This window comes from Drosophila eugracilis, unplaced genomic scaffold (genome assembly GCF_018153835.1).
Source record: "Drosophila eugracilis isolate 14026-0451.02 unplaced genomic scaffold, ASM1815383v1 contig_386, whole genome shotgun sequence".
Classification (NCBI taxonomy): Eukaryota; Metazoa; Arthropoda; class Insecta; order Diptera; family Drosophilidae; genus Drosophila; species Drosophila eugracilis.
This window is the reverse complement of record NW_024573245.1, coordinates 363808-390182: the sequence shown is the minus strand read 5'-3', so window position 1 is coordinate 390182 and position 26375 is coordinate 363808. Positions and strand designations below refer to the sequence as shown.

The 26375-nt window shown below is 40.9% G+C and overlaps 8 protein-coding genes across 11 annotated transcripts; 5 read left to right on the top strand and 3 right to left on the bottom strand.

Annotated features, from left to right (window-relative positions):
• Positions 1–285: 285 nt before the first annotated feature.
• Positions 286–3627, bottom strand: LOC108106160. Its single transcript, XM_017213071.2, has 2 exons — positions 2546–3627; positions 286–2482 (listed from the first exon to the last, which is right to left on the bottom strand). Exons 1-2 carry the CDS (start codon positions 3437–3439, stop codon positions 455–457), a joined length of 2922 nt encoding a protein of 973 aa, XP_017068560.2. The 5' UTR covers positions 3440–3627; the 3' UTR covers positions 286–454.
• A 26-nt stretch (positions 3628–3653) lies between these two features.
• Positions 3654–4222, top strand: LOC108106161 (DNA polymerase epsilon subunit 3). Its single transcript, XM_017213072.2, has one exon. The coding sequence runs from the start codon at positions 3749–3751 to the stop codon at positions 4133–4135; it is 387 nt and encodes a 128-aa protein (XP_017068561.1). The 5' UTR covers positions 3654–3748; the 3' UTR covers positions 4136–4222.
• An 85-nt stretch (positions 4223–4307) lies between these two features.
• Positions 4308–8523, top strand: LOC108106159 (DNA repair protein complementing XP-G cells homolog). Its single transcript, XM_017213070.2, has 4 exons — positions 4308–4697; positions 4759–4934; positions 5004–7142; positions 7199–8523. The coding sequence occupies exons 1-4, from the start codon at positions 4610–4612 to the stop codon at positions 8489–8491; spliced, it is 3696 nt and encodes a 1231-aa protein (XP_017068559.2). The 5' UTR covers positions 4308–4609; the 3' UTR covers positions 8492–8523.
• Positions 8524–8867: 344 nt separating this feature from the next.
• LOC108106080 lies at positions 8868–11947 on the top strand. Its single transcript, XM_017212938.2, has 2 exons — positions 8868–9780; positions 9835–11947. The coding sequence occupies exons 1-2, from the start codon at positions 8868–8870 to the stop codon at positions 11886–11888; spliced, it is 2967 nt and encodes a 988-aa protein (XP_017068427.2). The 3' UTR covers positions 11889–11947.
• A 375-nt stretch (positions 11948–12322) lies between these two features.
• LOC108106177 (serine protease inhibitor 42Dd-like) lies at positions 12323–13817 on the top strand. Its single transcript, XM_017213100.2, is given in 5 exon segments — positions 12323–12335; positions 12395–13018; positions 13021–13229; positions 13280–13418; positions 13479–13817. Coding segments are annotated over 5 exon segments (1119 nt in total). The 3' UTR covers positions 13613–13817.
• Positions 13818–13961: 144 nt separating this feature from the next.
• LOC108106176 (beta-alanine-activating enzyme) lies at positions 13962–17603 on the bottom strand. 3 transcript variants are annotated; one of them, XM_017213097.2, is made up of 6 exons: positions 17089–17600; positions 16700–17038; positions 16365–16646; positions 15870–16303; positions 14509–15809; positions 13962–14443 (listed from the first exon to the last, which is right to left on the bottom strand). In XM_017213097.2, exons 1-6 carry the CDS (start codon positions 17433–17435, stop codon positions 14030–14032), a joined length of 3117 nt encoding a protein of 1038 aa, XP_017068586.2. In that variant the 5' UTR covers positions 17436–17600; the 3' UTR covers positions 13962–14029. The 3 variants fall into 3 exon arrangements, with proteins under 3 accessions (XP_017068586.2, XP_017068587.1, XP_017068588.2); XM_017213098.2 differs by lacking the exon at positions 17089–17600 and having other exon boundaries at positions 16365–16642; positions 16700–16807; XM_017213099.2 differs by lacking the exons at positions 13962–14443; positions 14509–15809 and having other exon boundaries at positions 15919–16308; positions 17089–17603.
• A 133-nt stretch (positions 17604–17736) lies between these two features.
• Positions 17737–23441, bottom strand: LOC108106163 (1-acyl-sn-glycerol-3-phosphate acyltransferase alpha). Of its 2 annotated transcripts, none has more exons than XM_017213074.2 (3): positions 23076–23441; positions 18830–19039; positions 17737–18761 (listed from the first exon to the last, which is right to left on the bottom strand). In XM_017213074.2, the coding sequence occupies exons 2-3, from the start codon at positions 19003–19005 to the stop codon at positions 18122–18124; spliced, it is 816 nt and encodes a 271-aa protein (XP_017068563.1). In that variant the 5' UTR covers positions 19006–19039; positions 23076–23441; the 3' UTR covers positions 17737–18121. The 2 variants fall into 2 exon arrangements, with proteins under 2 accessions (XP_017068563.1, XP_017068564.1); XM_017213075.2 differs by lacking the exon at positions 23076–23441 and adding an exon at positions 19554–19613.
• A 396-nt stretch (positions 23442–23837) lies between these two features.
• On the top strand, positions 23838–25930 carry LOC108106162 (zinc finger protein 436). Its single transcript, XM_017213073.2, is given in 3 exon segments — positions 23838–24165; positions 24221–25405; positions 25407–25930. Coding segments are annotated over 3 exon segments (1692 nt in total). The 5' UTR covers positions 23838–24000; the 3' UTR covers positions 25749–25930.
• The last annotated feature ends 445 nt before the right edge of the window (positions 25931–26375 follow it).

The window sequence follows — 26375 nt, the reverse complement described above, 5'->3', positions numbered from 1 at the left end:
CTAAGAGAATAAATACGGTCATTAACAGTTATCAAATATAGTTATCCGTGAGAAATTTTTTGCTGCATACTTACAGGTTTACACGCTTGAAATCTTTAAAAAATCAAAGAAATTCCCCTTTAAGTAATTGATAAATTTGGAGAATACAAATTAGAATCATATTGAACTGGATTTTTTTTTTGCTTTTTGACTGACATTTCCAGAGGTGTCGGTTATATAAATCTCCAAGTCTACAATTTAATGTTTTATTGTTTAAGATAAATTAAACCCATTATTTGGCCAAACTTTTTTTTAAAGAAATAATTAAGATAATTTATTGCTTAGTTTTATCCTTACTAACGAGTACAAGAGACTAATTAAATATCGACTAATATATATATAAATATATATCTCAGTAGAATTTGAACTATAACGAGCACTTGATAAAATATAAATTCAAAACAATGGCAAAACTTTAAGTTGGTGGTTCCATCGGGGAAACACCCAAGTGTGTGTTTCCTAGGAAGTCCAGCTCGGAGCACTGACCAATGACACGGCCTATGTCCTGCGGTTGCAGCCAAAACTGGGCATTAGCCGCCGCCGGTGGCAGGTGCTCTAAGGTCTCCTGTTGCGTTTTGGCCGCCAAGGACCGACGTACCAATCTTTCTACAAAAGTGCGCAGCACCTGCCCAAGTACGGTAAGGGCCACCGGCTGGAAGATTCCGGGTGGAGATTCCTCCGGCTCTAGAGTGATATTGATATCCTTGCAGATTTCTTGAACCAGCTGCAAGGCCGAATCCAAATGTTTCGGTGGAGGTAGGTAAAGCAATTGGCGATTATTCGCCATTTGAAGGGATCTACTTGTAAAAGTAATGTCGGGCGACGCGTGTGAATGTGGCTTATCAACACCGAGCACATCAATAAACTCCTTATCCTGCATCTTTTCATTGTGTCCAATCAGCCGTTGGGATTGCTTGCCTATCCAGATGTTCAGCCGATTCCCTGAACTGAGACTACTAAAGGACGATAGTTGCGGCTGTGGCTCTCCTTTGAGTTGCGCTTGCACTCGCTGAGCCAGTTGATCTTCGGCGGCCAGTTTTTGTTTCCGTCTTTTTTCCACGCCGGATAAAAAAACTTTAAGAGGCGGTGTGTAACCATGGACCCTGGCGAACGCTACAATCTCCCGCAAGCTCCAATAGTGTTCCATCCCACTGGCATCCAGCTGCTGCAGATTGTGATGTTGCATCAAACAGCGACGCAGGAGACGTGCCCGCAAGTACTCAAAACACCGTTGCTTTAAAGCAGTTTGCTTTTGGAATTCCTCGAGGGTTATACATGTGAAAGGATACTCCTCCTTCTGATTAATAGCCGTAAGTGGCAGACGACGCAGCAGGAATTCCACTGCACTCCGCATGTTTTGGAATTCGACACTCTCAAAGATGTGCTCCAACCTTCTGGGTCTCCTCTGCAACGGTGTTTCCACAACTGGAGTAACAATATAGGATAGTATTTTGTTATCCTCCACCTCGCCGCTCATGTTAGCATACCCATGATCATGCTGAATACACAGTAATAGATGCCAGCGCGTTACTGAAGGCGGCTTTAGAAGACTCAATTGTGGCTTCAGCAACGATTGTTGTTTCGCAGCCTGCTTAATCTTCCGCTGCAAGGGATCAATTATGTACAGCTTTCCAGCTCTTTGGAACACAACATTCTTTTTGCCCTGATGATGTCCATTCCGCACAGGCTTTATAAGGGGCTGATCTGACAAGGATTCCTGCCATGCTTTCTGTGGCGAAGGCTCTGTGTTGTGCTTCACTGGGGAATACTCCAGACTTTTCTTTTCTAGAAAAGATTCCTGCCTTGGACTTCTGCCGTTTACTGGTAGATATACTACTGAAGGTCGAGAAGCGCTGACTGGATCCGCATTTAACCGAAGCTGAGACCTGGGAGGCGTCGATGGAACGGGTGCCTGCTTTCTGGGACTGTAACTTAACTTCAGAGGCTCCGAAACTAGCACAGTGGGTTCTATCTGCTCGATGTCGTCGCTCAGCTCAATTTTGTTAATCCCAGCAAACAGATTGTCATCTAATTCCTCCTTATTTTGTGTAATCGAGATGGTTCGTGGCTTGCACGACCCGACGGGGGATGGAAACGGTGCAGGTTCTAAAAGAGGTTCCGCAGCAATTGGAGGAGCAGCACTTGCAAGCGGCAGATTAGACGTAGGCGGAGATTTCACACTTTTCTGTTTTGTCAATGCCTGTTCTGTTCTTAGCCATATCTCCACAGTGGTCTCCGCACCCATCGTGTGCAGCCCACATCTTGTTTTATCCAACACCACTGTGTGCATCAATTGCACGGGCTTCTGTTGCAAGTAGTCTTGAAAGAACAGCTGGATACGCATGGGAAACTCACCCCATCCCCGACGGTTTAGCTGAAACGGAGGACGGTGCACGTCAACAATGTCGTTGGGTCGATAGGAATGATGCAGGTGAAAGCGAACCTAAAATGGAAAGAGAAATGTGTTTTCTAAGGGTAGTCTTTAGGATTTAAAAGGAATACCAACCTTTTTAATGTAATTTTCCAATGGTTGGGGTAGATCTTTGCCTTGTATGTAAACCAACCACTTGTAGATCAAGGCTTGACCACCGCTTGTTTCTTCTTGAGAACCTTCGCAAATGTACTTGGATGTGTTGCCAACTACAAAAATAAACTTGTTTTTGTTGTTTAGCCGAGAGGCATTAAGTTCCAGTTGTCTCTCATGGGCCTGCCGACTAGTGCATGGCTGCTCTTCATCCAGCTTAACGGGAATCGGAGTCCCTTGCTCTGGCTGCTTTTTTGAGTCCTTGGAGTGGTCGGTTACGATGCCCTGTTGCTTGATCTTTTGCTGTCGCCGCCTTTCAGCCCGACGATGTGCGGGATTCCTTAGTCGAATGGTTTGCTTGGCCAAGGTGGCAGCCGTGCGCTCTGGCAGATGATTTTGAATGGGAACCGGACGCTTGCCAACAATTTTCTTGATGGCCGGGTGCAGAGGCAACTGCGGCGCACCCTGATCGTCTCCAAAGAGGCTTTCACCGCGAACCTTCGCCACGTCGGCGGCTGTAAGGGGAACCTGTTGCTTCCGGTAATACTCGTTGACCACATGGTAGCGAAGCTTGTCCAACAACTGTCGTCCTTGTAGCAGTCGTCGGTCAATCTCGGCCAGCTGCTCCACCTTTTTGGTGATTTCGCGCTGGAACTCCAGACTGAGAAGCTCCCGGATGCGTTCAAATTTGTCAGGGAGAGCTGCCATCTTCTCCGCCGTTTGTTCCACTTTGGGCCGCTTCTTATGGATTGGCATGCTAGCCACCGTACTGGTTTCATCCTGATTCTGGGTGGAAACTTCCGTTTGGTGATAATCTGGATCGTGGTACTCGCTGTGTCTGCGCTTCTTTGGCGGCGTCGCCTGTTGCTGCTCCATGTGCGTGTTCGCGGGCTCACGCACAGGGCTCGTATCACGTAAGTTCGTCGGGGAACAGCTTCAAGTTAGGCCCGAACCGCTCCTTGGACATTTATGCCGGGGTTATTGGCTGTTATTTATAAAAATGTGTAAACAATTGATATGAACGATGCGGCGCTAAGTTAGGGCGTTGCCACATCGTGGGTGTAGATGCGTGCACGCTGACGTTTACTAACACTGGCTGTTCAGCTGTTTTTCTTTACGCGGGAAGCAACGACGCTTCGACGTAAATTCGGAAACATCAAATTAACGTAGTTAAACGAAAGCAAAATGGTCGAGCGCATCGAGGATCTCAATTTGCCAAATGCCGTAATAGCTCGGCTCATCAAGGAATCGTTGCCGGAGTCAGCAAGCGTCAGCAAGGAGGCACGAGCAGCGATCGCAAGGGCCGCATCTGTATTTGCCATTTTTGTGACTTCCTCTTCAACGGCTTTGGCTCACAAACAGAACCACAAAACCATAACAGCGAAGGACATCCTTCAGACCCTAACTGAGCTAGACTTCGAAAGCTTTGTGCCGTCGCTGACTGAGGACTTAGAGGTCTACCGAAAAATGGTCAAGGACAAAAAGGAGAGTAAGGCCAGCAAGAAGGACACGAGCACCTCGGAGAATCCCAACGCCAGTAGCACTGCAGCCGGCGAGGAAGCAAACGAGTGATCTCAAATGGTCCTAATAATATGGAACTGTTGGCCTCTTTAGCTCTTAATAACAAACTTAGTAATAAACGAAGTACAATAAATACAATCAGTATATGGGTATTTTATTCTGCGACTTTTCTGTTACTAAACAAAGTAGCGTTAATTCCAAGTTTGTTGCCATGTTTGTATGTATAAACTTTTAAATTTTAAGTTACCGAACAATGGCCAGAGGCGAAATAGAAGAAAATAAAGCCATTAAAAAGGTATACAAAACTATAGTAAGAATAATAAAACTCATTTAACAACAATATTTATGTGACCATAAAATCACTCATAAAAGTCACTACATTGGGAATCACTGACATTTTCGCAAATGGCATCTCTTTTAACAGCTGGTCAACAACAAACTGCGTCCTAAGCTCGTAGGAAATTTATTTTAAGTTTAATAAGATATTATTGTGCATGCTTATTAAAACAAATATTTATTAATGAGATGGGTGTTACGGGCCTGTGGAAGCTGATTGAGCCGTGTGGGAAACCAGTGCCTGTGGAGACATTGGAGGGTAAAATCTTGGCAGTGGGTAAGCATGGATTTCGCCGACTAATGAAATATTCTTGATTAGAGTGCTGTATATTTTCCAGATATATCTATATGGTTGCACCAGGTTGTAAAGGGCTTTCAGGACAACAAGGGATCGGCATTGAGTAATGCCCATTTACTAGGTTTGTTCCATCGGCTCTGTAAGTTACTATATTATCGTGTGCGGCCGGTTTTTATTTTCGATGGGTGCGTGCCACAACTTAAAAGGGATACCATTGTAAGTTTTAAAATAATTTGTACTAAGACAAACCTATAAATTGTATCCGTTTTTGGATCAAATTTCTAGGCCCGTCGTCAGCAGCAAAGGAATAAGCTCAGCAACGAAGCCGATCGTATTCAGGACCTGCTTCTGAAATCCCTGGCAAAGGAAAAAGTTGTTCAGCAGGCACTGGGAAAAAATGCAGAGTTACTGCTAAAGTCTCCGGCTAAGCGACCGCCACCAGCCAAGAAGAACGACGAGGATGACTTGTTTAAGCTGCCGGAACTCCCGGCAGCATCTGTGGAACAGGACAATCCCAGCGAAAGCGACAGGGATACCTCGGATAGCTCCTTTGATGAATCAACCGCTCGACATTCTTACAACTCTAGTTTGCAGGCCATTGATGTCAAAAGTCAGCACTTTCGCAATCTACCCGCCGACGTGCGACATGAGATATTAACAGACATAAAGGAGACGCGGAAGCAGTCTTCTTGGGGACGGCTGCATGAGTTGCCCGCCAAGAGTGATGACTTCTGTTCTTTTCAAATGAAGCGTCTTCTAAAACGTCGCGCCGTTCAGGAGAGCTTGGAACAGGCAGAACAGGAGATGGGTGGACATACACTAACATATTCGGAGTTGTGCAACTTCTTTAGCGAGGAGGGTATCGTAACGCCAACGGCCATAGAAGAGAGCACTCGACAGATCAGCTCGGATGAACACACACGATTCCTGCTGGTCAGGGATCTGAAGAAAAAGGCCTTGGAGAGCACCAAGCAGGAGGTAAAAATGGAGATGATTAAGGAGGAGCCTGCAGAAGAAGATGAAAAGCCAAGTACATCCACTAAGAAAGAGTCAAGTAATAGTACTGAACTAGGTACGGAGTTCGATGAGGATTTAGCAAAAGCATTGTCCATGTCAATGGAGGAGACCAAAGTGTACGATGAGAAGGACTATGAATACGATTCGGACCAAGAGTTACGCCTGAACCGGGCTCAGAGCAAGCAATTGCGGCATGCCGCCAAGGGACCAGCAAGGACATATATGATTGAATACGGCGGTATGAACGTCGAGGAGGTTGGCAACATCATGGAGACCACTCAGCTTAATGATACCCAAAGTCTAGAGAAGATGTTCGAAACCACCATATTTAAAACTGATATGGCAAACAATTCGATAGAGGAAGCCAAACTAATTTCACAAGCTATTGAGGAAAGCAAACAAATTTCCCAAGCGATTGAGGAAAGCAAAAACAATATAAATGAAGATAAAGTTGAAATTATAGATACAGATACTGACTCAGACTTGGAGGATGTTATGGAAGCTCCAGAGCCTGGTAAAGCTAAGGAGGGTCTTGAAATATGTGTTGATATCACTAAAAACTTAAAAGATTCTAATGATTTGTTCGCGGATATATTTGAGGAAGAGGATGCCAAGGATATGGGAAAAAGTGAAAGTGACGACGATGATGATTTTATAGAGGTTCAAGACAGTGAGGAAATCATGTTAGAGTCTAAGGAGGATGTTACATCAAAAACAACTGTAGATAATCAAGTAACTAATCAAATAAGAGAAAGTGATGATATTATCGAATTGAAAGACAGCCAGGAACTTACTCCCACTGAAGTTAAACCTAAACCTGATCTTGATTCCATATTAAACGATCTTAAAAGGGAAACCGCTGCAGTTAAAAATATTCATTTAAACTTAACAGAGGAAACAAAACCAAAGGTTGAACTCAGCTCTATATTAGACGATCTGAAAATGAAGATGGCCGAAGTTAAGAACATCAGTCTGGATCAAATTAAGCTTAACAATTCTGCAGCCATCGTATTATCCTCAGACGATGAATGGACATCGAAAGCGATGAAGGCAGCTCCAAAGGAAGAAGTAATTGAGTTGTGCGACAGCGACGACAATAAAAAGAATCGAATATCGCCAAATAAAACGCCCAGCAAAAACAAATCTATTAAGGACTTTTTTGAGACCAGTTACGTGGTAAAACGAACGCCTGATAAATCTCCATCGACGAATGAAACACCTCCTGGAACGCCAAAGACCCCTAAGCCTTTTTATAGAAAAAGAACACCAAGGTCTGGACGTAAAAGGGCTAATGATAGGGAGGACAATAGTGATGAGGAAGTTTCTCCCACGAAAAAATCCAGTAAGGCTTCGAAATCACTCTTCGAAGAAAAGCAGACGGAATATGAAAAAACTGTAGATCCTGAGGTAAGTCCTGTCTTTTTATGTATTTCGTTTGTATATCTTTACTTTTTATCGTATAGGAGTTAATAAGAGATGCGGCCGAATCCTTGAAATCGCAGAAGACCTCCGAAGAATTGCAGGAGATGGCCACCAACTTGGCTCAGGAACGCAAGGAACTAGAGATCGAGCGTAACCGACAGGACCGCATGGGCATGTCCATCAGCCAGCGCATGAGCATCGATTGCCAGGAGCTATTACGCCTTTTCGGCATCCCGTACATTGTGGCTCCGATGGAGGCGGAGGCGCAATGCGCCTTTCTCAATGCCACCGATCTTACCCACGGAACCATAACGGATGACAGTGATATCTGGCTGTTTGGTGGTCGAACCGTCTACAAGAACTTCTTTGCCCAAAATAAGCACGTGATGGAGTTTCGTGCAGAACAGATTGAGCAAACTTTCAACTGCAACAGGGGCAAACTGATTCAGTTGGCATGTTTGGTGGGCAGTGATTACACCACGGGTATTCATGGTATTGGCGCTGTGACAGCCTTAGAGATTTTGGCATCGTTTTCTGGACAGGATGCGAATGCCCAGGGTGTCTGCAACCAATCAGTGCTGCAAACATTAACGAAGTTTCGGGATTGGTGGCTGGCGCACAAAAGCAGTAATCTTCCTCCTGGAAGCTCGGCACGCCTTTCTCTTCGCAAGAAGTTAAAGAACATCGAACTGCATGAGGGATTCCCCAACGGGGCAGTAGTAGAGGCCTATTTAACGCCCACGATCGACGACAATCGAGATGCATTCAGCTGGGGCACCCCTGATGTGGAATCAATAAGGGAATTCGCGCGAAAGTCTTTTGGCTGGACTAATTCGAAAACAGATGATATTCTTATGCCCGTTATGAAGAAAATCAATGAAAAGAAAATTCAGGGTTCCATTCGTAACTACTTTACGACCAAGAGTGCTTTGCGAGTTCAGCAACCGCAGGTCAGCAAACGTGTCCAACTGGCTATTGATAAGATGACGGGGAAGATTAACGAAACGCCAGAGAAGCCAAGGAAGGTGACTCGCGGAAGACGCGCGAAGGTAGCTCCGGCAGCAGATGATGATGTAGCCAATGTGGATAATGTGGACACGGCAAAGACTTCTCGCCCCAAGCGTGGGAAACGAAAGGCTGCTACTGAAACAGCAGAAGCGGATTCGGAACAACCTTCAACATCACAGTCGGCACCAAAACCAGAAAAATGTCCACGAATTCCCAACACCGTAGAAATTATTCCTCAGAGGGAAAAAGACCTGGAACAGATGCACCTGAACAAGGCCAAAGCAGCAGAGATTTTAAAGAAATCAGCTAAAGCGAAGAAAAAATAAGCTTAATATTCTTAATAAATCAATTAAATGGAGCTTTATAAAAATCAAATTAAGTGGGATGGATGTTTTGGCTTTTAATGATATGCTTATGCTATAAGGGAGATGTGTATCAATTCACTAACAGATTTTAAGTATTTCGCAGAAACCTTGATAAAAACGTCAGTTTTATTTAGAGTTTATTACTGATCCGTGATTTTCTTTTTGCATGTGATACCTGCATAAAGGCTTACACATGGTCTTGAAACGAAATTATGGTCGACCTGCTTCTTTCCAATCGTCTTACATGAAGGGGCGCAAGTCTAAAGCGCCTCGAGGGCAACAACTCATAAGCAGACTTTTGATGGAAAATGACTCTTTTGAAAGGAAGATTTATAGGATGTCCCTGCATAAGTGCCGATTCTTGCTAGCTGAATCCATAACATTGCTGCGGCATCAAAATCAAAATCTGCATAAAATGAATCTAAATAATGCACGCAACGGCAGAGCGCTAAATATACTTTTGGGAAAATTGGAAAGTCATAAATCACACAGTCTATATCTCCAAAAATATTTCAAAAATTTATATAAAGAAATTTATGGCCTAGATTGCTTTAAAAAAGGGAAGATTTTGCAATCTCAACTGAAATTAATAAGAAGGTTAACTAAGGGCAATAGAAGTGAGGCTGAAAATTGTTTTAAATGGGCAGAAAATATAATTTTAAATTTCGGTTTGGGAGGGAAAAATGTACCAAAAGGACGAGTTCAGAAAAGGTCTTTTGAAAAACCCATCGTGAAATTTTTTAAAGCCATTAAAATTCACAAGAAAATCAATACAGAAGAGGATATTAATGGCATTAAAGAAATAAAACGATCACCTTATGAAATGACAAACAAAAGAAAATTCGGTATAACCTATCCAGAACTTGTGGGACAGGGAAGTAGTTTTGGTGATGTGACTAAATTACGAAAGAAGTTTGGTAAACGGATTATACCTAAAGAAGCTAATTATTTTGACTCAAGTGACTATTTAAAGGATCACAGAGGCTCCATTGACTTGTCAGAACCTAAAGTAGCTTTAAAAATCTTGAAAAATATGACAGTTAACATTGAAGAAAATGTTGAAAGAAATCTTAGGGAAACACCCTACGGCGAGCCGCAGAATATAAAAAGTAAGGAAAATATAAAGGAATTTGTTAATAAATTCAAAGGAGATCTTCAAGACAATTCACCAGAATTCCACATCAACCCAAAGAAATCTAAAATTAAAGAAAAAAAACATAAATTTTTAAATATATCCGAGAAGGAAAATCGTCGGTCTAATTTGACCAAATCTTATAATAATTTAATGAAACCTAAAATTACAGAAAATGCATATGTTAATAAATCGGAAGTAAATCCTAATGGACATTCCTCAGAATCCTCTATCAATCTAAAGAAACCTAAAACTAGGGAAAGTATGAATAAAATTAAAAATAAATCAGATCAAAATCTTCAAGGAAATTTAAGAGAAACGTTCAAAGTTATTCAAAAGAAATCTAAAATTAGTGAAAATATGAATAGATTTAAAAACAAAGACGAAAATCATGAAGTAAATTCGTCAGAATCCTATATTATTCCAAAGAAACCTAAAAATAAAGAAAATACGAAAAAATTTATAAATAAGTCTGAAGAAAATTTTCAAAAATATTCAACAGAATCTTATAACGACCAAACGAAACCTAAAATTAAGGAAAATCTGAATGAAATTGTATACAATTCAGAAGAAAAGGTCCTAGGAAATTTTACAGAAACATCTTCAGGAATCCATAAAAATAAATTAAAGGAGATTTCAGATAATGGTATAACCAATCAATTGAAAAGTATTTTATCCAAAAGCTCTGCTGGGTCAAAAAGCTTAACAGAAATGGGCTCCAGCAAGAAAATGTCTACCATTGACAAATCAAATAATCGATCTTTTACCTACGAAAACTTGAAATCCATTTACCATGCTTTTAGGTTTAAACCCAAGCGACAAAGTGATTTTAAAAGAAAACTACCAAATTTTAATCCTTCTAAAAGAGAGCTTCTAACTCAAAGAAACAGCAAGGATTATTTTTCCCAGTTTAATAAAAGACTGTCTACGGAATCCACTAAGAGCTTGGAAAAGAATAACGCACAGCAGCCAGCCATGTCAGCAATGGCCACTGCCATTATCAACGGTTTAAATGAAGAAAAGACAATAACTTTAGATGAATCAAAAAAGTTTGTTAATAATTTCGACGCTACAAGAATGTCTTCTAACAATTTTTTAGGAAAGATATCGATGATAAAGCCAGCGGATCAGATGAATGCTGTGTGGAGTGATTTGGTGGAGACGCATAAAGGATGGTCCGAAAATGCCAAAACTCCCGAGGATGCTGAAAAACTTAAAAAAATTCTCAAGTGGCGATATATTCACAATGTTCAAAAGCTGTTACACAATAATGTCAAGTGGCTCAAAATCGAGCAAACCGTTGGACGGCCAGAAGCAGGAACAAAAAAGCCCCAAATGGCTAATAAGAATATGAGATCCAGCTACCAGGTACCAAATACCTATGGCTCTTTTCCTCTTTTTAAAAAGCTATCTAACACAGGAGATTCCCAACTTAAGATTCTCCATGAATCCTTTATTCGAACGCAAATGGATATGTTAAGATCTAGGATATTTGACAAGGACGTAGAGCTAATGAATATCATGATCATGGGTAGGCAGGTGCCTGAAGATGGGAAAGATCTCGAGATCTTTAAGAAATATAAAACTGATCCTCAGCACTACAACATCCTAATACTATCACTTGGCAAACACATCTCTGATGAAAAATATGAGGAGAAGCTGCCAATCCTGGAGAGAAATTTTCAATACATTAGCCATCAAATGGAGGTGCTTTCAAGGGAAAAAAGGAAAAAGGACATGCAAATCAAAAACTATTTACAAAAGGCAGAGGAGGAATTATTTGCAAAATGTTCAGGTGAAAGCATCCACATTGATCCTCTAGACCTTAGTGAAGCATTTCTGGAACAAAGGCGGGAGATGTTGGCCACTTACATTGCCCAACAGGCCAAGACTCCTACAGAGATTCTTTTAGCCGCTGTCCGAAAACAAAAACGAAAGGCTCAGCTTGCCGCAAAAAAGGAAGAACGCGAGCAGCGTAGAAAACAGGAACAGCAATTTCTAAAAAACAGAAGACCGCTCAGCGCCCTGTACAAAGCTCCAAGGCAAACGCACCGCGAGCGACAAGCCATCAAGGATATCCAGGAGGAGTTGCAGGGCATGAAAACGAAATGCTCAGCCTCATCATTGTGTTGCCGACGGTGCAGCAAGTGCGGCTTGATCTGGACTCAGAAATGCTCTGAAGATTCCACCGATGGCATTGCAGATCACATCTGTTCAATAAAATAGTAGATTTCTTTGAAAAATGTAACCATTTTTTTTTGGTAAATGTTTATCCGGAATGTCATAGAAATCACTTTCTTCAAAGTAAATTTAAATCATTAGAAGGTTTAGGTAAGATAGAGGTATCACGACGGTCAGATACCCAGGACTCTGTTGAACAAATTATTATTAATTATGTTTATTAAATTACGCTATTCATTTGCGATTTGAAGTGTTTTATGTATTGACAAAAAAATAAGGAAACATGTTTAAATTCAAGGTTGGGGTGGAGCGGCTACTGAAATAAACTTCTGCTGCTCCCAACTTATAACTATTATATAAATAAATCCTTTAGAACCGGTTGAATTGGAAGACTCAATGTGAAGCTAATTAGATTACAATACAGAGTATATATAAGCGCATCTCATAGAACCCTTATTTAGTTTAAAAGGGAGATCCAAATGAAGTATTTGTGTAAGTACACAAACTTATGTTTCTAAAATATCAAATATTTTCAAATCCTTTCTTCTCAGGTTTGATATTTTTGGCCACGTCAGTGGCTGGACGATTTACTGATGACTTTTACCAACTCTTGGCAAAAGAAAATGCAGACAAGAATCTGATTTCATCGCCCCTTTCCGCTGAAATTAGCTTGGGCATGGTCTACATGGCAGCTGAGGGAAACACAGCCCAGGAAATGAGGGACGTTTTAAAATTGTCAGCGGACAAAAAGGAAGTGGCTGCCAAATACAAAGCATTTTTTACAAATCTCAAAGAACGAGAAAAAGTTGCCATCCTTGATCTGGCAAACCGCATATACGTAAGCAACTCTTACAAGCTAACTCCGGAATATAACCAAGTGGTTAAAGATTCCTTTAAGGCCGAAGCGGAGTCTATTAGCTTAAATAATGTCGAGCGTGCCGTTTCGATTATCAATGAGTGGGTTAATAATCAGACACACGGCAGGATCCAAGACATAGTTAACAGTGCTGATTTGTCGGATCTAGTAGTGTTACTTGTTAATGCAATTTACTTTAAAGGCCAGTGGCAATACGAATTTGATCCCAAAAATACCAAGAATGCCGATTTCCGAACTGCCAGCCAAGAACGCGTTCCTGTCCAGATGATGTCATTATCGGGCGGATTTAATGCGGAATACCAGAATTAGATGCCAAAGTGATCGAACTTCCGTACCGGAATTCGAGTCTGTCGATGGTCATCTTTTTGCCGGAGAAAGTTGATGGCCTACAAGAATTGGAGAAAAAGATCCCAGGATTCTCCCAGCCCCTAAAGAAAACTAATGTAAATTTAAGTCTTCCCAAGTTTAAAATCGAATTTTCTGCAAACCTAAATTTACTTCTCTCGACAGTGAGTATTTAGTATATATTGTAACTTAATCCTAACACTTATAAAAATAGATGGGCATACGAGATGCGTTCACGCCAGCTGCAGACTTAAGTGGGATGGTAACAGCAAAAGTTGGCTATATTGGCAAAGCGCTCCAAAAGGCCTTTATAGAAGTAAATGAGGAAGGTGCCGAGGCAGCTGCTGCAACAGGTAATTTGGTCGTTTTGTGATTGTTAATATTTGATACAAATAAATTTGTATAATCCGCAGTTGTAATAACACGATTCAAGTGTGGAAATTGCATGCGTCCATTCGAGTTTAATGCCGATCATCCGTTTGCCTACGTCATTCGCGATAAAAACACAATTTACTTTCAGGGCCACTTTGTAAGACCAGATCAATAAAGTACTTTATCTCGCACAATTGCGGATATGAATTTAAACTCAAATATAACCTGTCATGATGGGGAAATATAATTAAAAGACGAAGTCGCGACCAATAACCAATTTCAAAATAATCAATCGAATTGACTCCAAGTCAACTTTATCTGGAACCATTCGAAGGTAGCGTCTGTGCCGATGATAACCAAAATATGTTAATTGTGAAATAATTTTCCGTTTATCCCAACTTTCAATCTCTTATATTACCCGAATTCGTTTTAAGTTCATATGGCCAGATGGACATGATCAAGTTGACTTGAAAACGCTTCAAGTATTGGTATTCCAATGTTTAGTATAATAGAAATTATTAGTATCGTTTGTAAATTTGTAATACGATATACAGTTTAAAATATACACTTTATACTTATTAGGGCTTAATTTCTAAATGCCCAGACAGTAGAGGAAATTATCTCGACATCCCACGTAAATACGACGCATTCTTTCAATATAGCACGCACTGGAAAAAACTTCGCCAGGAAGTTTATCCGACCACTGAATCTCGCCATTTCTGAAGTTCATTAGGACGACACGTCCATCGGTTGCCCCGCACCAAACCAGAAGTCCATTTGGTTCCACGGTGAGAAGACTAGGTGTGGCATAAATGGATGCGCCTACATTGACCTTCCAGTGCAGCTCAAAGTCAACGGATTTTCCGCTCATGCCGGATTTGCATCGCAGGCAATAAACATGTTTATCAATGCAACCGAACACGACAAATGAATGCCCTATAAATGTCGGTGGAGTCTTGACCACCAGGGAGGAGAAGATGTTGCCTTCTGCGTTGTATGTGGCCAGCTAAAAATGTCAATTTAAATTGCTATTATCAGGGTTTAAATTAAGAATAGAAATCGATTACTTACAATTTTTCCGTTCCCCACATGACAAGCGTGGACTCGCCCTGCAACTTCAGCACTCAAAAAAATATTCGACTTTGATTCCAGAAGGACGGGTGTGGAAAATATGGGCTCCTTATACTTCTGCGTCCACTCCACCAAGCCATCGTTGATAGCCACACGCGAGTAGGTGCCGTCCAGAGTGCAGATGATAACCGATTGTTCGCTTGGCAGCTCTAGAGAGCCGGCGAATATCGGTTTCTGACCGATCCTCAGGCACCAAAGAACTTCTTGCAATTCGGCGGATAAGCAATATACATTATAGTCCTCTGCATAGCAGCAGATTATAATTCGACGACCATCCGCGGTTAGCAAGGGTTGGGACTTAATCATTCCCCCAATCTCTACGCAAAACACAATGTCACCAGTTTGGGGATTAAATCCGTAAAGGCAACCGTCATAGCAGCCAACCATAGCCAGTTTCTCGCTCAGAAACGTCACCTTACACTCGATTCGGTTTGGTAGCCTGACAGTGCTAAGCTCGCTACCAGTCTGCGGATCTAAAGTTCGTAAAATTTTGGAATGTGCGCCAACGCAAATGTAGCGTCCCTCGTATTCGGTCACTGGCGAGTCAACGCATTTTTCAAAGTCTACTTTCCAGTGGAATTGAAGCTTGAGTACAGGCTGTTCAATTCTTTTGATTACGAGGCCAGCAGGGCAGGAGCTAACTACTGCCGGCTCAACTAGTTTTCGCTTGACATTAGTGGCCACCAACTTGGCAGTGTCCAAGAATCTGAAAACTGTGCGCAACGGAATGTTCTCGTCTAGCAGCATCTCAAATAAGTGTCGCTGTTCATCATCAATGCACATTTGCAGCCCTATCTCCCGGCAAATGGTGATGGCATGAAAAGATGTGCCACCAGCCTGCCGAAAGCTCAAGTCGTAGCCAGAGGGCTCGCTATCATCCAAACGCTGCCTCTTTGCCGATTTATTTTCAGAGTCTTCTACACATTCCAGCCTATCGTGCAGATAACTTTTCAATATTTGTTGAGCTGGCTGAGCGAGGGGGATGCACATCTTGAGCAGTAGTTGCTTGTCTAATTTGCCATGTATATTGCAAGGGAAGTTTTGCAGATAAACAAATCTATCTGGTTGCTCTGCAATTGATACCTTGGAAAGTATATCAAAGGTCTGGGCTCGCTGTTGAACTTTAGTTTTTGGCTCCAATGTGCGAATACAGCAGATAAGCTTCTGCAAATCTTCGAGCCACAGGCACGTGGTAAGTTCGCTGCTGTGCAGACATTTTTGTATTTTTCGAGTGATTAAACCTGTATTTTAGCATATAATTGTAGTTGAAAACATTGATTTCAGCTAATAGAAAAACTCACCCAAGCTAATGCGATTACCAGCTCTTTTTACCACATCGTTTGACCTCTCCTCATAAAATATTGCTCCGTTCTGATGTCGGGTGACTAAATCCCCCGTCGCTCTAAACAATATGCCGGAATCATTTTTTGAAGTTTCCGCTGCGTCATCTATTTCTGGAATGTAGCAAAGCCGCGATGTACTGCCCAGAAAAAGCTCTCCTTTCTGGATTTCGCCATCATTTTGACATTGAATTCGTAAAACCATATCATCTTCAATTGGCATACCCAAAGGCACAGGGGTTTGTAGTGAGTGGACAATGTGCAAGAGACTCCAACAGGATAACTCTGTGATTCCATAAACGTTGCAAATATGTTTTTGCAAAAGGACATTGTGATCCATCCAAGTAACCAGCTCAGCATTGGAGGGAAACGGTTCACCGCCAAGGAGAAGGACTCTGTACTTGATTTATGTAAATATAAAACAGCATGTGTTAAGGAGTTATTATGAAAACCAACCTTAGTGAACTGGATCTGTTCAACACTCGCTCTTTGATTGAAGTGGCTCCAAATTGCCGGAACAGCGAAGGAGTCATCTGCAGGATTGTGATTCCCGGCGTAGACAAATTGTCGGGAAAGAGGGCACTTAGCACCTTGCTAGGGGACTCCTTCATAGAGTGGCGGCTGGTTAGTAAAGTAGCTCCATTCTGCAGAGCTAGAAAAAATTCCACCACGAAGGGATCGAAGGTGCAGGGTGTGCCTAGATAAATGATGTCGGCCATGGAAACGTTTAGCTTCTGACTTGGAGGATATAATAGTAAGTTTGTGTATTGGTGCATTGCATGAACACTTACCTAAGCGCTAATATGTTGGGGGCGATACATTCGTAAGGCACATGTATGACCTTGGGTTTTCCTGTGCTTCCCGTTGTGGTGATGGTGTAGCACATATTGGCGGGCAGGGGCTTCTTGGCCTTTACAGCAGAATCGGTAACTTTGTGCTTCACCTTGTAAAGCTTGCAGTCCTCATCCAACACTAAAATGGTGCTCAGACGCAAAAAGTTTAGAGATCCAACTGCCAAATGCTTGTTGACGAAAAGATAATCCACTCCAGCTGCGCCCATCTGTTCGTATAGCTCCTGGGAGAGCAGCATCTTATCCGTTGGAAAGAAGTGGCACTTGTGGTTGAGTATCCTATGTGTTAAGCATTAGAATCTAATATTTCGTTTTTTAAGCATCCATACGCTAGAATAAGAAGACTAGAGGCCGGCGTGTGCTCCGTGATTCGGAGGGCAATTCCCGCTCCGGCTGGAACATTGTTGCTTTGCAACATATTCAGTAATATCTGTACTTGTTCTACAGCCCTGTCATACGTTAAAGTCATGTCCTGGGGCTCCATGCGCCTGATGAGAAAGGGAACATCCTTGAATAATCGAAGCCTGTTGATGTCGTAAAGTTTTGCCTGATTTTCTAAAGTTGATTCTTTTGAGCCCTTATCTAAAGAACTCATGATTTCCGAATTCTGGCTGGTACGGTGGTCTTCTGGCGGTGAATCTGCCGCCAATTTGGAACTTGTCCCATCAGTTTCCATTTCATATGCAACTTGTTTACAAAACAAACCGAATGTTATTGTTTTGTTCTGTCGTGCAGTATTAGTGGTGGCAATACGGTTCTATCTCGATCGATATATCGATAATCTTAAATACCGATTTAATTTCAATTTTAGAAATTCACGGTCATTTACACTAAACTAGCAATTTTAAAATTCTGAATATTCATTTGCATTGCATCTGTTATATAGATCCCTGTTTAACATCTCATTTTATAAATTTCTCAAACCTTACACTAAGAATAGAATCCCCAAAAATATTTTTAATTTTTAAAATCCATTGTTCATTTCATTATTCAAATATATAAATCTATATTTAATTCGCATAAAGCTAAACATCTAACAAATTTGGTTTGTTTGTAAAAATATTTTTTGTTGGTTTTTCTCTTTGCCAAAAAAAAGCTCAAGGCATTAACATGCAAGTACTGGAGGTAAAACAGTTAATATTATTCAAAAATGTAATGTAGCTTACTTAATACTAGACAAATGTTTCCGAGCCCCTCAAATATCTGCTTTCCGTTTCTTTTGATTTCTGTCATTCACGCTATATCTATATATACAGACATATCTTGTAGATCGAATATAAATTAAATCCTCAAGCAGGAACTTCTGTGTATATCTGGGTGTAATTTTCGTGTAACCTGAGTTATATCGTAACCTATATAGTTTTATGCCTGCTTTTTCGAGCTCAAGGCTAGGCCTTCTTTACTCAGCTTCGTGTACTCCGTCTGCATAATGGACTGGCACTCGTCGATTAGCTGCTGTACGTCCTCCTTCGCGTACTTCTCGGTGGGAACCTCTGGAAGGATGTGAATTAGGGCGTGACCAGGACGAAAGGTTTTCTTCTCATCGTCCATAAAGGAGTACTTTGATATGACCACCGGCTGGATAGGACTCTTGCCCTGGAGTGCAATGTGGAACGATCCCTTCTTGAAGGGCAGTAGCGATTCCTTGGAGTTGCGTGTGCCCTCAGGAAAGAGCAGCAGTTTACAGTTGCGTTCCTGTATCGCCTTGGCTTCTTTCTGCAGTGAGTTGATCGAGTCAGTCTTGCGGGACCGATTGATATAAAGGGTTCCCCACAGCCATGCCCCAATGCCAAAGAACGGGATATACAGAACTTCCTTCTTGGACACAACTGTTGCTCTACCAATCACTGGCCACAAGTAGGCCAGAACGCAAAGATCAACAGCACTCTGGTGGTTCATTATCACCACTGCGCCGTGGTCCTTACGGACGTTCTCTAGACCCCGAACCTCCATTGTAATGCCCATTAAGCGGCACAGTTGCCGGAAGCACCAAGCCGGGAAACTAAAAAAAAATTTAATCAGGTTTTTTTTATCAGTTGAGTACTTCAATAAAATAAAATATTTACTTACAGCGCATTTCGATAGTCTCTAGGTCGAAGGATCATAAACGGAACACAAACCAGGACTATAGCACCCGCCCCAAAGAATATAAAGACCATGCGCATCTGATAGGGAGCTTTGGCCGTAGCACTCAAAATTAGGGCCACCACGCAGGCAAGGCCAATTACTTCGCATGTGCAAGCCATTTTAATACGCTCCTTGATCTCGAAGGTCCTTTTTCTGAAATACGTTTGAATTATATTTTAACAACTTTTTAAAAACTTAGTTTAAAATATATGTGTTTGGTACTAGACAATCTAATGCTTAGTTTTCTATTACTTGGTACCTTGAAATCTTTTGTTTTACATATTTTTTTTTTAATTTTCTGGTTTTAACATAAAACGTTTTCTTCTATTGACACTAGCTTTTTACTTCATTAATTGATTAGGAATTGATTTTCATTATTAAATTTGAATATGGAAATGTGGCTTGGGATTACTACTGATTGTACGATAAGATGCACTGTGGCAATTATTTCCAATTCTCCCCAATTTGCATGCTGTCTTGATTGGTCAATAAACTATCATGTGCTGTGTTTCTAAGCCCTATACTTAAGTATAAACTATTAAAGCCCATTCAACGTGGGCACTTGAAATGATAAAAAAAAATATTTTCACTCCAAGTGGGTTCAGTTCTATGCTCTATTGGCAGCACTTCTAGATTTCTTAAGATCGTTTATAAATTCATGAGCTACCTCTGGTAACGAACTTTTTAAAGACCTTAACAAGGTCGGCACACGTCCGATTCGGCTGATTGGACAAATAAAACTGGAAAGTACCATGCCGTGTGGGACCGTTTAAACTGGGAATTGCGAAAGGCTTATCAAAATGTTTCCAATTGTTTTTTTTTTGGATTAACGCACTGAACTTTGATATCTCGCTGATACATTTTATTTTAGCTAAACGTAACTTTCTTAATCAGCTTTGGTAAAAACATGACGAATAGTACAAAGATACGGGAGATCAGAATAGTAATCAGCTGCTGGCTAAATGCTTTAAGTGGTTAACAAAGGAGGTATGTACTTCTACCTAAAGATTACTGTTGGTTTAGGGTATATGTGGTAATCTTTTTATAGCTACAACACGTAGTTTACACTTTGACAGCTTTTTTTATTTATGAAAGCCCACAATCGACATAATCAAAAGATTACAAGAAATAATACTTATGCTGGACTAATCTAAACATTAGAAGAAGCCAAGAATCCAAGTACTTGGGTACAAGCAAACCCAATTCGCTTTGAGGATAAAGAGTTCTGTGCTACAATATTCATTTTCAAACTTTTGAATGAGTGAATAAAAGTGAACTCATTAATTATATCACAACTGAGATAGTGGTGGAACTCACAGCTCAACTCTGACTTTGACATACGGGTCATCTATAGGGACAAATTTAGTCCACACCCTATTAGTCGTGTAATTACTCACAAAAAGTTGTGTATATTATTCAACATTTGACACATTTGCCCTGTTGTCAAGGGTACTTCAAAAAATAGAAGACTACTCGAGATTAGCACATGTTTTGTTCAAAATTCATCACATGATCCTTTTATCTTTATGACCACATCATCTCAATATTAAATTCAGCTCCTAAACACTAGGGCTATAATCAGAATACTAGCCAATTCTCAATTGTTTTGTCGAACTGGAAGTTACTGTTTATGACCTGAGCTTGTAAATTATTCACGAAACGACTTCTAATGTTGGCTATAGCAATTATGGCTATTATAATTATCGTTACAGATACAACTTTCGGCAGTTGAAGCTCTGAACTGATGTCAAAATGTTGATACTGAAGTGACCTTTTGGGAAGTAATTACGTGTTGAATGGGCACTTTAGTTTAATCAAGCGCCGAGATCGGATGGTAATGGCATTAGCTACCTTGGATTTTCATTGATTTTTGTCTGAGCATGTACGAAAATTTTTGCAAATGACACATTTCTTTTAACACCATATTGTGACGGCAAACTTTGTATGTAATTAGAAGAACGATAAAGGTTCTCGATATTGCGGCATTGTAATGGGTCATAAATGGCTTTTGTATGTTAATAATTCTGCAGGCTTCGCTATAATATTTCAAAGGATTTATCGTTAATTATACCCGTGTGTTTTAATAATTTTCGAGAAGGGAATGACATTGGGTTTCTAAGAAATACTTTTATAAATATTTTCTTTAAGAATAAACAGAAAACTGTCGTTAAACAGGCATAATTTTCACATTTCTTGATAAGTGTTTTGTATTTGTTTTGTTTATATTGTAAGTAACAAGAATTATTTATTTGATTAATAAGAATACAAACTATTTATCGCTGTTATTAAAGGGTAATTGAAAAGTGATACTATTAGCCAAAAGTAGATATTTTATTTCCTAGAACCCATTAGATAGTCCACCCCCAACGTATTGAAATTACTATAAATCATACAAAAATGTAAAGAAAATTACATATTTGATTTAACAGCTTGCTTGTGAGTAGAATGCAAATTAAGAAATTTTACAAAAGTAATATGCACACTCCTAACATATATCTTAAAATAACATTCTTTCAGTGTGCTGAAATCAATTTGTGAACGGCAAATGTTTGCCTTTTTGTTTACGATTTCCACCGGCACCGCCCGTTTCCACCTACATACATATACAGCGAAGGGGGTATATGGTTTGACTTTTATTATCTTTTTGACAATCGCAGCAAAGCTTTTGGTGTGCGACAGCGGAACATCGATTCATAAAGCTAGCATAAGGCTCAGTTTACCGATAAGATAGTGGCATGATTCCACGCTGGAAAATGATAGGCATTATTTCATTACAACGATCGTACGCATGTGACGGGAAAACAGAATAACTAGAAAAGTCCAGACTCATGTCTGGATCTCCCCTGCAGCCTCAATTTGCCAGCCAATTTAGCGTCAGCGCTTTCAGTCAAGTTCAAAGTCAACGAGTGCACAGACTTATGCCAGCGGAGGGAGAATCTAAAACTAGACCCAACCTGAGTCATGGCACCGATTCATTTGATCTGCTGATTGGACTTTCCTCATCGAATGATCATGTCCCACACTTAATTGCCGAGTGGAATATTTAGCACAGTAATCTTTCTATTGTTTTTCAATAATATACAAAAACTTGAATCAGTTTTTATGTGCCTGGCTATATTTAAAGTAATTGTATACAGGTGTAAGCACTATATTAAATAGCCTCGTAGGCTAGACACTATGTCGAATAGCATCGCATGGTGATGTTATTTATTGATTTGGCAGGGTGATATCATCCCTTTTAAGGGGACTCCAATAAGACCACTAAAAAATAAATCCATTTCTTTTGGAGATACAGATAAGAAAATACAGTCCAGGTAATTATTCATAATTTAGCTGTACGTCTTTGTTTTTGATACTAGTACAACACACATTTTTAATCAACTGTTAAAGAGGTTAATATAAGTAATGTACTGTCTACACTTTTGTGACATTATAAATTCTCTTTTTCTTCTTTAAGGTCGTAAATTATTAACGCACAAAATCATTATTTCACACGACAGGGCAACTGTGAAAAGTGAGGGATCCCAGTTACTCAAAATCAACAGGGACCAAGCGGCCAAAAAAAAATAAAACTCATGGGAGTTAAAGAGCGTCAAGGCAAAGCCTCGGTCTAAAAGGCAGCGGTGTCAACAGGATAACGGGAACACAGAAAAAAATATAATATATTAAATGGATAGATGTTAAATAATTATATATTTATTTTAAAAAAATTATAAATGTATATTGTTACATCTTTCAAATGCCTTTTAATTTGACAAAAATCATAAAACTGTCCTGCAAGACATACAAAGTGAATAATTATAATTTCGATGTTATGCAATAAATATATACATATGCGATTAAATAAATCAACTACAAAATGTCTGCATGTAACTGATCCTAAATTATTCCCCTTTCAGTAAAAAAAACAAAAAAAATATTTCGTGATCAATTGATTAATTCCTTAGAGCTGATTTCAAACTATCTAATCATATCACATAACATTTTTCTTTCAGTACATTGAGAAAGAGAGTAATAAATGTACACGGGGTTGCTGTTGTTTGTATTCCTCCAGGAATAACACATAAACCGCATGGGAGAGAAAAGGAGAGGGAAGCAGAGCTGTAGGAGAAGGAACAGGAGCATAATAAAGACAAAATGTACATGGGGGACAAAAACACTAACAACAACTTAAATAGTACAAACTCACGAAACAGTTATTTCCCCTTTTGGGTGGAAAATTGTTTCTGCTCGACTGCTAATTCCTCTCTGTTATTGTTGTTGTTTCTGCTGCTGCTGCGTAGGCGTAACAGTTGTTTTGCCGATGTGTAAGTGTGCGTTTCAGTGTAATTTGCAGCATCTGCGGTGCAATCAATTCCAATAACGTTAACGCGACCAATTGCAATTAAACAAAAGCCACACTGCAATTATACAATAGAATTAATCCCGATCCGCCGAAGGATTGTTCCCGAGTTCACAAAGATTTCTAAACAATTTCCACTTTCGCCGAAAGAGTGCCGGCACTCAAATAAACGTCAGCTTTAATCAAGAGACCGCGGGCAATTGAAAAAGCTTTTGCCTCGCATGTTCGCCGCGTTTCCGTTTAACCTGTATGTAGTGATGGAGCTAGGTACCTATTTTCACAGTACTTCATCTGTTACGGTACGTAAAAAAACTATTACTTAACTAAAAATGTTCAATTACTAATGTCAAAATATTGAAGCTATTGCGTTTTACTTATTACCGTGTTAGGTAACAAAATTTTCATCCCTGAGGAAGAATATAATTTGCGTCTTAATTGTTGGAAAGGCATTTACATTGTTACATTTTTAAAAATATGAACCTAACCGGATTCATTTATATTTGAATAATTTAAGTTGACAAGCTTATACAAAATATAAATTATTTTTATAATGGTTTATAAAGTCCACTAACGGGCTCAATGTGTACTACTCATAAATTTTTAGTAAGAAAACCACTGTGCCTAAGAAATCGATAGGTCCTGACAATGAACACTGAGGTATATCGATATTATCGCGCATGGGTCGGTCCAGCTCTAATGCAAAACGCGTTTTTTTCTCGCGAAGCGGCTTTTTGCAAATTTATGTTGAAGTAAATAGTTTCTACTCGACATAATGTATATATCGGAGCCCGACGTTGTTCAGGATCGGGCTGAGATCACCTGCCGTTTGTGCCATCGTGAGACGGAACCCAACTCGCTTAACATTTTTGAGAGCTCGGCGGAGTACTGTAAGGACGTGTCCATTGCCGAGATTTCCCAGGGTCTGTGGAGCGTTCAGGTAAGAGTCCTTAAAATTCATTAAGCGGTTCCAATAGTAACTCCTGCTCTTGTAGTATGAACGCCATGAGTTTTTGTCGGAGCTCATATGCCCAGAATGTCTGGATATCCTGGAAGATGCCTTTGAGCAACGAAGAGGCATGCAGGAGCGGGAAAAGACGCTACAGGAACAGCTTAAGGTCCTGATTAAGGATGATGCGAAATACCGACCCGGACTAAATGGTAATCCCGGGGAATTTGAGCCTGAGGAGGGCTGCGACATCGTAGACGTCGACCCGGAAAAGCTGGCGGAGAGCAGTGAAGATGAGTTCGCACTTGGCTCCGATGGGGAATACGAAAACTATGACGATGATGATGAGGAGGAAGAGGAAGAATTCGATGAGGATGACGAGGAAGATGCTCAGAATGGAGAGGATGTTGACATGCCGTTGGGAATGGATGCGGCTCAAATGGCGGCTCAAAAATCCATTGCATCTGATACAAGCTCCTCAACGGCACGGCCTAAGCGTGCTTTCCTCTGTCAGTACTGTGATCTGGGCTTCACTCTTCCTTCCGATTGTCAGGAGCATGAGCGAAGTGCTCACGATCCAAACGCACCGTACTGCTGCACCTTCTGCAACCTCGCGATGGTTACCCGTCCCGCCTTGATTTCGCACATAAAAATACTGCACGATCCAGATCGCCCGTATGTATGCGCCCAATGTCGAAAGGGATTCGTTCGTCGCTCCGATCTCAAGAAGCACACAATAGTACATACGGGCGTGAGACCCTACACCTGCAACGTGTGCTCCAAAAGCTTTTCGAGAAACACCAATCTGACCAAGCACCTTCGCATTCACAGCGGTGTTAAGCCGTTTGTTTGCCAGCAATGCCCGCGATCCTTCCAGACGGCAGTGGAAATGATGAGGCACTCACGTTCCCATGGCGATGCAAAGGCCTTTCAATGTACCCGCTGCCCTTGCTCGTTCACTCGCAAGGATAAATTGGTGGCCCACCAGCAAGTGCACACCAGGCGAGGAGTGGACCAGCAGCAGCAGCAGCAAATGGGATTGCTTCCCCCATTGGAGGGCGAACTGTCGGTCCAGCAGCAGCATGCAGTTCAGGTGAAGCAAAAGACACCGGCACAATCCAAAAACTCGCGAAATTACCGGTGCGATGTGTGTGATCGGGCCTTCCAGCGGGAGCGCGACCTGCAACGACATCGAGCGCTCCACATGGACTCGCTGTTTGCATGCAAAATATTGCAATCAAGGCTTTAACCGCCGAGAACAACTGCATCGCCATGAACTAGAGGCCCATGGACCCAGTTTTACGTGTGCGATCTGCTGCATCAGTTTCCTGCATCAGATTGAGCTGGAGAATCACTTGAAGGTCCATCAGTTGCAGCACAAGATGGCGCAGCGGGCTCAGGAGGCATCTGTTTTGCCTCTGAAAATTACCGAGCAGGCTCCAGTAGCTATGATGCCGCCGATTGTGAAGGAACCCCCGCCAATGCGTCCCTCGGCCTCTGAACTATCTTTCTATAGCAACATGATTCCTACCATGAATCTGGGCTTCTATAGCGAGACTCGTCCCGAGGAGTAGAATTATGTACAAACACTATTTTTAGTATGTAGGTGAAAAAAGTTTTAAAATTCATTGCTGTTTTAGGTGTTAAGATTAAAGATTCTACAGATACTAACGGGTTCTAAATTTAAGTCTCCAGCCTAATATTTGCCAAAATCTTAGCTTAGCGGTTTCTTAATAAACGGTTACCTACGTATTTACAAAAAAAAAAGATGGGAAATTAATTAGAGTTTCAGAAATGTCGTTTATTTAAGTACATTTAAAATTTTCAAACCCAACCATTTTCCTTAAAGCGTTTAAATGATCTATTTAAGAAGCGATAGTTAAGTGAATATAATAATTGATAAGAAAACTTTTTAACAATTTTTAAAAACCACTATGTAGCAGGCCAGGCCAACAAGTTGCATGCAACAAGTTGCAAGTGGCCCGAGCCGAAGACAAACATCTCCGAAAGCTTTGGAGCTACTGCAACGCTGCAGATTGTTTCTCGAGGTCGCCTCGTACGGTAGTCACACAGCCTGCGCTCGCAACTCGATCGCCTGGAGATCTCGATCTCGTAATCTTCTCGAAGTGCGCGCTGTGAATTGTGCTGGTGCTGACAGTGTAACGCTTGATAGAATAATAAATAATAAGAATAAGTGGGGG